The sequence below is a fragment of the Dipodomys ordii genome, unplaced genomic scaffold, assembly GCF_000151885.1.
Source record: "Dipodomys ordii isolate 6190 unplaced genomic scaffold, Dord_2.0 Scaffold174, whole genome shotgun sequence".
Taxonomy (NCBI): domain Eukaryota; kingdom Metazoa; phylum Chordata; class Mammalia; order Rodentia; family Heteromyidae; genus Dipodomys; species Dipodomys ordii.
The window spans coordinates 364374-373550 of NW_012267390.1; the positions used below are offsets into that span (position 1 = coordinate 364374).

At 56.6% G+C, this 9177-nt stretch overlaps 1 protein-coding gene across 1 annotated transcript in view; it reads right to left on the reverse strand.

The window, feature by feature from the left end:
• The window catches only part of Bok (BCL2-related ovarian killer), a 22573-nt gene extending 17115 nt beyond the window's left edge, over positions 1-5458 (reverse strand). The window contains exons 1-2 of the mRNA XM_013033645.1: positions 5173-5458; positions 4307-4540 (exon numbers count right to left, since the gene is read on the reverse strand). Of these exons, the coding sequence (XP_012889099.1) occupies positions 4307-4540; positions 5173-5458 (520 nt within the window). The remainder of the gene's footprint in view (positions 1-4306; positions 4541-5172) is intronic.
• Between the last annotated feature and the right edge of the window lie 3719 nt (positions 5459-9177).

Below are 9177 nucleotides of genomic sequence, written 5' to 3' on the forward strand. Positions count from 1 at the left end.
TTTTTTTTTTGTCGGTCGTAGGGCTTGAACTCTGGGCTTGGGTGCTGTCCCTCAACTCTTCAGCTCAAGGCGAGCGCTCTACCACTTGAGCCACAACACCACTTCCTGTTTTCTGGTGGTTTATTGGAGATAGGAGTCTCACAGTCTCTCCTGCCCGGGCTGGCTTTGAACCGTGATCCTCAGATCTCAGCCTCCTGAGTAGCTAGGATTACAGGCGTGAGCCACCAGTAAGCGCTTCTTTTCTTGTACAAAGCTTGTGCATTTATGATAAAGGACTGTGTCCTGAGGCTCTTTGAACGCCACCACACCACAGTCTGTCTGGACTCTTTTCCTAACTTGTTCATGTTTCCCTCCTTTGGTTTTGTTTTGTTTTGTTTTTTAAATTTTTTTTTGGTCCGGTCATGGGGCCTGAACTCTGGACCTGGGCGCTGTCCCTCAGCTCTTCAGCTCAAGGCTAGCGCTCTACCACTTGAGCCACAGCCCCACTTCTGGCTTTTTTCTTTTTTCTTATGTGGTGCTGAGGAATCGACCCCAGGGCCTCAGGCATGCAAGGCAAGCGTTGTACCACTGAGCCACCTTCCCAGCCCTTGGTTTTGTTTTTTATGTTGCTCCCATTTTCCATCACAGGATTTAGGAAAGTGCATATGCTAGAGGTCAATGTGGTTTTCAGAATCAATTTTCAAGAGTGTTAGGAAGAATATTAGGAAGAGTCAGAGATAGGAGGATTTTGGCCAAGGCCAACCCAAAATGTAGTGAGATGTCTTAAAACACAAGATGGGGGCTGGGAATGTGGCTTAGTAATAGAGTGCTTTTCTAACATGCACGAAGCCATGGGTTCGATTCCTCAGTACCATGTAAGCAGAAAATGCCGGAAATGGCACTGTGGCTCTAGTGGTAGAGCACTAGCCTTGAGCACAGAGAGGCCCCAGGGGAAAAATGTCTGACTCTGTCTCCAATTAACCAGTAAGAATTCCTGGACTATAAGCATAGTCCAAGTGGTAGAGTGCTAACCATGTGTGGAAAAGCAGACAAAGAGTGTCATGCATTGAGTTCAAATCCCCATACCAACTCAACACCAAAACAAACCAAAAAAAGCCAGGTGAAGTGGTACAGACAGAAAGACTGGAACATGGCTCAAGGCATAGAACACACACCTCGCAAGCGGAGCAGCCAGTTCAGTCCTGAGAACATGGGTGGGTTCTGCTGCTCTCTTTTATTCTCCCAGCCTTGGCCGTCTGGTCTTTGTGTGATGGTCGGGGCGCTGCCAACTCCATCCCTCACACCACGGCAGCTCCTGTGTTGACACCGCGCATGGCAGTCACCCTCTTATGTGTTTTTCTGCAACTCAACCCAAATTATGAACATCCATGACTTAATTTTTTTGTTTTTGTTGGGCGTGGGGCCTGAATTCTGGGCCTGGGTGCTGTCCCTCAGCTCTTCAGCTCAAGGCGAGCACTCTACCACTTGAGCCACAGCACCACTTCCGGCTTTTTCTGCTTATGTGGTGCTGAGGCTTCGAACCCAGGGCCTGATGCATGCAAGGCACCCACTCCATTGCTGAGCCACCTTCCCAGCCCCATCCATCACTTTAAAAGTCCAGTAGTTTGGCACGGCTGTTAGTGAAATAGTGCCACCCTTGCTGCAGGCCCAGGGGGACGTGTACCCTGGTTGTGGTGCCTCACCACACTGGTGCTCAGCCATGACCCTGAACAGTGGTGTGATGTTATCTGGGGAAGTCCAGGAATTGCCCCTTCCAGCTGCACGCTTCCTGTCCCTCTCCTCCTCACAGCTTGTACCCGGCCTAACATCCGCCCTCCCCACGGAGGTGAGCCGACATGTGAAGCTCCTCCTCCTCTCCAGTGCAGCCCCTGAGATGGCTCCGCAAGGTGGGTTGGAGTCAGGCTGTGCCTTCCAGTGGTGCCTCTTGTTCCGCAGGGTGCTGGCCGCCCTGTGTCCCAGAGGCTGTGCACACCCTCGGCTGCCCGGTGTCTCTGCAGCCTCCCCGGCCCACAGCCCCTTCCTGCCCCCACCCCCCAGGCAGGTGGTCTGTGGAATGACACTTAGTCTTGCAAACTTATTTCCCATGTACAACACAGATCAAAAGCACCCGACAGCCCACATCAAGAGTGGGAACTGAAGGCCACTTCCCTCTACTTCCCCCTACCACGTTCCCAGGACAGCTAGACCTAAATCCTGGCACCCCACAGTTGCTGTGGGCTTTCAGTCCCTGCTGAGCTGGTGAGCACCTGGCTTTCCCAAAGCTGATGGCTGCCGTTCCGTTCCCCCATCGGCCTGCCTGCCGTAGCCCCGCACCGCAGGCCCCAGCTCACGGTGCCCCTGCTGCCCTCCCCGGAGGCCTTGCTCTGTCCTCTGTCCCAAGGGGAGCATGTAGGGGCCAGAGCAGGCCCCGGCAGCAGGCTCCCGTCCCCTCTGATCCAGCTCTGTGCTCCCTCCTCTCTTAGCGCTTGGTTCTGGTTTCTGGAAGAGTTCCTTTGTGTTTTTTCCTTTTAATGTTTCTGGTGAATTTTATTTTTAAATCCAGATGCTCTTACGCTTTGAAAATTGCCTCTCTCTCCATACACAGAGCTCTCTCTGCTCTCTCGGGCGGTGTCCGTTTTTAGAGCATCAGAACCAAAGATCTCCAGCTATCCATGTACCAAAAACAGTGCCTGCAAAGACGTCTGCTCCCGGGAGGCCGCTGGCGGCCCTGCAGGGTCACGCACCACACAAGGCCCTTCTGAGGGTGACGTGTGTGCGTGCCCTTATACCTCTCCTCACCTTGTCTCTCTCGTCACCCCATCTGTTGATGGCTGCAGGGCCTGCCAGCACCTTCTGGAGTGAGCCTGGTGATTGATCTGGTGTCCTGGGGACTGGAGGGGAGGGCCGGCACTCCTAACAAGGGAGTGGGGAGTAGAGAGCATTGCTCTGGCTGGGCAGAGGGCAGGAGGGGAGTGGGGGCCTTCGTTCAGCATCAGCTCACCCGGCCTTCCCTGGACCTCCCTCCCAGGGTCCACAGCGGGACCCCTCAGTCTCTACAGAGAGGGCTTCCTGCTCCGACCAGGGGAGGGGAGGCAGGCCTGGCCTGGGGTCTCCCAAGGCGGTGCCATAGTCCACACCATGGCTGGCTCAGGAGGGCCTCAGAGCCACAGTGGTCAGTTGCATGGTTTAGAGAGCACTCTTCCTCACTATGGACAGTGCTGACCGGGTGGCTGTCCCCCTGATGGACAGCGCTGGGCAGGGTGGTGTCCTGATGGACAGCGCTGACCGGGTGGCTGTCCTCCTGATGGACAGCGCTGGGCAGGGTGGTGTCCTGATGGACAGTGCTGACCGGGTGGCTGTCCCCCTGATGGACATCGCTGGGCAGGGTGGTGTCCTGATGGACAGTGCTGACCGGGTGGCTGTCCTCCTGATGGACAGTGCTGACCGGGTGGCTGTCCCCCTGATGGACAGCGCTGGGCAGGGTGGCTGTCCTCCTGATGGACAGTGCTGACCGGGTGGCTGTCCCCCTAATGGACAGCACTGGGCAGGGTGGCTGTCCTGATGGACAGTGCTGATGGACAGTGCTGACAGGGTGGCTGTCCTCCTGATGGACAGCGCTGACCGGTGGCTGTCCTCCTGATGGACAGTGCTGACAGGGTGGCTGTCCTGATGGACAGTGCTGACCGGGTGGCTGTCCTCCTGATGGACAGTGCTGACCGGGTGGCTGTCCTCCTGATGGACAGTGCTGGGCAGGGTGGCTGTCCTGATGGACAGTGCTGACAGGGTGGCTGTCCTCCTGATGGACAGCACTGACCGGGTGGCTGTCCTGATGGACAGTGCTGACAGGGTGGCTGTCCTCCTGATGGACAGCACTGACCGGGTGGCTGTCCTCCTGATGGACAGCGCTGACAGGGTGGCTGTCCTCCTGATGGACAGTGCTGACAGGGTGGCTGTCCTCCTGATGGACAGCACTGACCGGGTGGCTGTCCTCCTGATGGACAGCGCTGACAGGGTGGCTGTCCTCCTGATGGACAGTGCTGACAGGGTGGCTGTCCTCCTGATGGACAGCGCTGGGCAGGGTGGCTTTCCTCCCCCGCCCCGCCCCAGGCCCCGCCCGTGCCCCGCCCCAGGCCCCGCCCGTGCCCCGCCCCAGGCCCCGCCCGTGCCCCGCCCCAGGCCCCGCCCGTGCCCCGCCCCAGGCCCCGCCCTGCCCCGCCCCAGGCCCCGCCCCAGGCCCCGCCCAGCCCGTGCCCTCAACCCCATCCCTGCCCCGGCAGCCTGGAGCAGGGCACTGTCAGCCAAGCAGCGGGCTGGGCTGCCCGCATACCAGCCAGCGGCTGGGAAGAGCCTGACGGGTCAGACAGCCTTCGCACCAGGGCCAGAGGGGAAAGCTTGTGATTGGTGCAAACAGTCATCATTTGCATGGGGCCCACGCGGTGATTGGCGTAGGCACCTTCGCCACGCCCCTGCTGGCTATATAAGCGGGATTCGCAGCTCCCTTCGAGGCGCCTGGTCCAGGCTGGAACCAGGCTGGACGAAGGTCCGGATGCCTGGCCATGACCTTGGTGGAGGACACAGGGAGAGTGTCCTTCGTGCTCCTCCAAATAATTCCGGAGAACAACGCCTCAAGATTCCTTTCATGTTTCTTAATGGAGCCCACCTGCCCCTTGCTTTCTCTTTATTATCTTGGCCACAGGGAACTGCTCCATCTTTGACAACTCTTCCTGCTCACTGATTAAAGGTTGTTCACTTTTATTGTCTGCATTCCCTGAAAATTGTTTAAGGTTAAACTTCTGTCCTATGATTGTCCTGTGATTGCCCGGTGACTACAGACTTACTTTCCATGCCCCTGTACTGTATATAAGCATGTGATAAGTGTGTGATGTTTTAGTAAACTGTCTGTGTCCACCTGTATGGTCCACTCTCTGCCTACCAGGTGCTATGTTCCCAGGTCTCGCTGTGTGAACAGCAATAGTGGAAGAGCTACTCAGTTTCTTTTTGAGTTTGGCACAAGGAACCCAGCTGGCTGATTGGTGGCACCTCCAGTCTATTGTCTATACCCTACTGTATGTCTTTATATCAGACTGATTTTTGTTCCTTTTTCCCCCTCATAACCTCCCTTCCTCCCTTCCATCTGTCCCTCCTGGCTTAGAATCCTAGCAGATTAACACCAACAGACATGTATTCTCTGACCGTCTGAAGCATCACAGAGCATGAGGAGGACATCTGGCCTCTCCTCACTCCAGCAGCCTCGGCCGCCATGGCTGGCTGTGGCCGTGGCACCGCTGCCTTCGCTGTGGGCTCCTCCCTCTCGTACCTGCCACCCTGCCTCTCTCGACACAGAGCTCTCCTCTTCCCTCGGCCTGCTCCCCAGCGTCCGGGCTTGCTCCTTATAAGGACACCAGTCACTGGATTCACATCTACCCGGCCCAGGATGACCACATTTTAGCTTGGTCACATCTACAAAAGTAATTTCCATATTTGGCTAAACCTCCAGGTGCCAGGGATGGAGACATGTCCTTGCCTTTGGAGGGCACGGTTAACCACCACAAGATCGTCCTGGCTTTTTGTTTTTGTTTTGTCTTATACTTCGAGTTCTGACATTTAATCATGACGTATGAAAATTCTCTCCTCTTTTCTTGTCTGTGTGTGTACTCTCCTGCTGCTGCCACTAAGGCTCTACCACCCGAGCCACAGCTCCACTTCGGCCTTCTAGTGATTCATGGGAAGTGAGAGTCTCATAGACTTTCCTGCCTGGGCTGGCTGGAACCACCCTCCTCAGGTCTCAGCCTCCTGAGCATCTAGCAGTTCAGGTGAGACTGCGAGGCTGAGGTGTGGCTGGAGGGTGGGATGCTTGTCTAGCATTTGCTGTGTCTGGCTTTAATCCTGGCACATTATGCTCACACATAGATGGACTCGGGGGCGCGGGGGGGCTCCCAGAGGCTCCCAGGGGGCTCTCTGCCCCCGGGAAGGGCGAAGGGCTCCTACCGCAGCCGGTACTGAGAGGAGCGTACAGTCAGAACTACCACGCCTATCCAACGAACGACCTCAACAGGCTCAAGTCAAAACAACTTTATTATCTCACAGTTTAGGAGGCTGGAAATCAGGAGCAAGATGTCAACAAACTTCTCTGAAACCATTCCTGGCTCTCCAAGCTTTTAGAAACCACCTGCTTGCTGTGGCTCTCCTCTGGCTACAAAACCAGCGGCTTGTCCCCGGCCCAGCGTCTCTTCTCGGACCCTGGCCCTACTGTCTCCCCATTGTAGGGACTTTTGGGCTGACACTAGGACCAATCTCCTAGGCCCTCATCCCCTCCACAAATCCCCTCCTCTTCCGGGGGTTGGGAACATGACCGGATTGTTTTTTTTCAGCACAGCACACTGAGCTTTGCAGGAATGCCAAGATGGGCAGGAAAACCAGGCCAACCGAAGGAAGAAATGATTCCTGCTCCCACTGTTGGGAAATGCCACTGGAAGAGCGACCAGAAGGTCCTGCCACAGGTATAGACCCAAGAAAGACCAGAGAGCAGGGAGAGGGTGTCCGTGAGGAGACTGGACATCCAAAGTATGAGAAAAGGGGCTGGGAGGGTGGCTCGATGGTCGAGTGCTGGCCTAACCTGCAGGAAGAAGCCCTGGGTTCCATTCCTCAAGACCACATACACAGAAAGAGCCATAAGTGGCACTGTGGCTCAAGTGGTGGAGTGCTAGCCTTGAGCAAAAGCAGCTCAGGGACAGCGCCCAGGCCCCAGGCCTGGCAAAGAAGAAAAGAAAAAGAAAAAAGAAAAGAAAAAGAAGAAGTATGAGAAAAGCCAGGCACCCGTGGCTCATGGCTGTAATCCCAGCTACTCAGGAGACTGAGATCTGAGGACCACAGTTCAAAGTCAGCCCAGGCAGGAATGTCAATGAGACTCTTATCTCCAATTAACCTAAGAAAACCAGAAGTGGTGCTGTGGCTCAAGTGGTAGAACGCTAGACTTGAACAAAAAACTCAGGGTCAGTGCCTAGGTCCTGAGTTCAAGCCCCAGGACAGGTGCTTGGGCACACCTGCACACTCATGTGTGCCCACGTGCATGCACGTGCACACACACACACACACACAGAGCACGAGTTAAAAATAAAGTAGCACTGTCACCGTATTGAGTAGCAGATGGCTGGAAGAAGATCACTGAGGTGAAGATTGAGTTCAGAAAGGGATCTCCAGGGGCTGGGAAGTGGCTCAGTGGTAGAGCGCTTGCCTTGCATGCATGAGGCCCTGGGTTCGATTCCTCAGCACCACATAAGCAAAAAGAATAAAAGCCGGAAGTGGCACTGTGGCTCACATGATAGCATTCTAGCCTTGAGCTGAAGAGCTGAGGGACAGCGCCCAGGCCCAGAGTTCAGGTCCCACAACCAGACCCCCCCCCAAAAAAAAAAAAGAAAGAAAAGAAAGGGATCTCCATTGTGGTCCTGGAGAAAACTGTCAAGGAAAAACAGACCTAAATGAGAGAGGCTCAGGCCTGACAGCTGTCCACCAGGAGTTACACACACACACACACACACACACACACACACACACACACACAGGTGTAGCTCAAGGGTAGAATGCTTGTTTAGCATATGTTAGCTCTGGCTTTCTCACACACCACACATACTATATACACCATACACACCACACACTCACACACCATACCACATACTCCAAACACACAGACCACAAACCACAGCATGCACCACTTACAAATAAACACACACATACATCAAGCACACATGGTGTAGTTAGGCACGCATGTACATGTGTGAAATTTTCCCTAGAAGTGAAGAGTGAAACACGCTGAGCACATAAACAGCTCCCAGTCTGGTTTACATGCAAACAGAGTTGGACATACTTCTTATAAGGTCTGCACAGGGACTCCTCCCTCCCTCCTGGCTAAGTCTCCGCCTAGTATCTGTTACCTAGGTAACTGGCAGACCTGGAAGCAGTCACCTCCCCCTCCTGCTAGGTCACATCCTGGGCCACCTGCCTCCCCTCTGACCTTAGGAGGGTCCCAGACCCTGAGGTCACATCCAGATCCAGTGTGGCCACACCCCTTCCTGTCCCTGGTCTGGATCAGTCCTGGACCTGAGGTGGATCCCCTTCCCTCCCCCTTTCCTTCAGCCATGCCTCTCCACTGAGCAGGTGGGTGGGTAGCTGGTGGTGGGTGGGTAGCCGATGTTTTCCTCTTCTGCTACCTAGTAAGAGCCACCTACTTAATGTGCCTTCACCGGAGGGGGAAGGGAGGCAGGAGGAGTTGTGAGTGTGGTTTTGTGCGTGTTTCCCCTTATTTTGTAGCCTGGGCTTTGGCCAGGGCGTTACATTGGTCTGTGTTCTGTGCGGGGAGTCAAGCCCGGGACCCACGCAGGCTGGACCAGTGCGTCCACTGCTGACTCGCACCCCGTGTCCACCGCTGACCCACGTCCACCGCTGACCCGCGCCCTGTGTTCACTGTTGACCCGCGCCCCGTGTCCACTGCTGATCCTTATCCACCGCTGACCAATGTTCACCGCTGACCCGTGCCCCGTGTCCACTGCTGACCCGCCTCCACAGCTGGCCTGCACCCCGCGTCCACCGCCTACCCGTGTCCACCACTGACCCATGTCCACTGCTGACCCGCGCCCTGCATCCACCACTGACCCGTGTCCACCGCTGACCCGCGCCCCGTGTCCACCGCTGACCCGCGTCCACCGCTGACCCGCGCCCTGTGTCCACCGCTGACCCGTGCCCCGCGTCCACTGTTGGCCCGCGTCCACCGCTGACCCGTGCCCCGCATCCACTGTTGACCCGCGTCCACCGCTGACCCGTGCCCCGCATCCACTGTTGACCCGCGTCCACCGCTGACCCGTGCCCCGCGTCCACTGTTGACCCGCGTCCACCGCTGACCCGTGCCCCGCGTCCACTGTTGACCCGCGTCCACCGCTGACCCATGCTTCGCGTCCACTGCTGACCCGCGCATGCCCCGTTTCCACTGCTGACCTGACCCGCGCCCTGTGTTCACCATTGACCTGCGCCCTGCGTCCACCGCTGACCTGCACCCTGCGTCCACTGCTGACCCGCTGCCTGTGTTCACCACTGACCCGCGCCCTGCGCCCACTGCTGACCCACACCCTGCGCCCTGCGTCCACTGCTGACCTGACCCGCGGCCTGCGTCCACTGCTGACCCGCGCCTGCGCCCACCGCTGACCC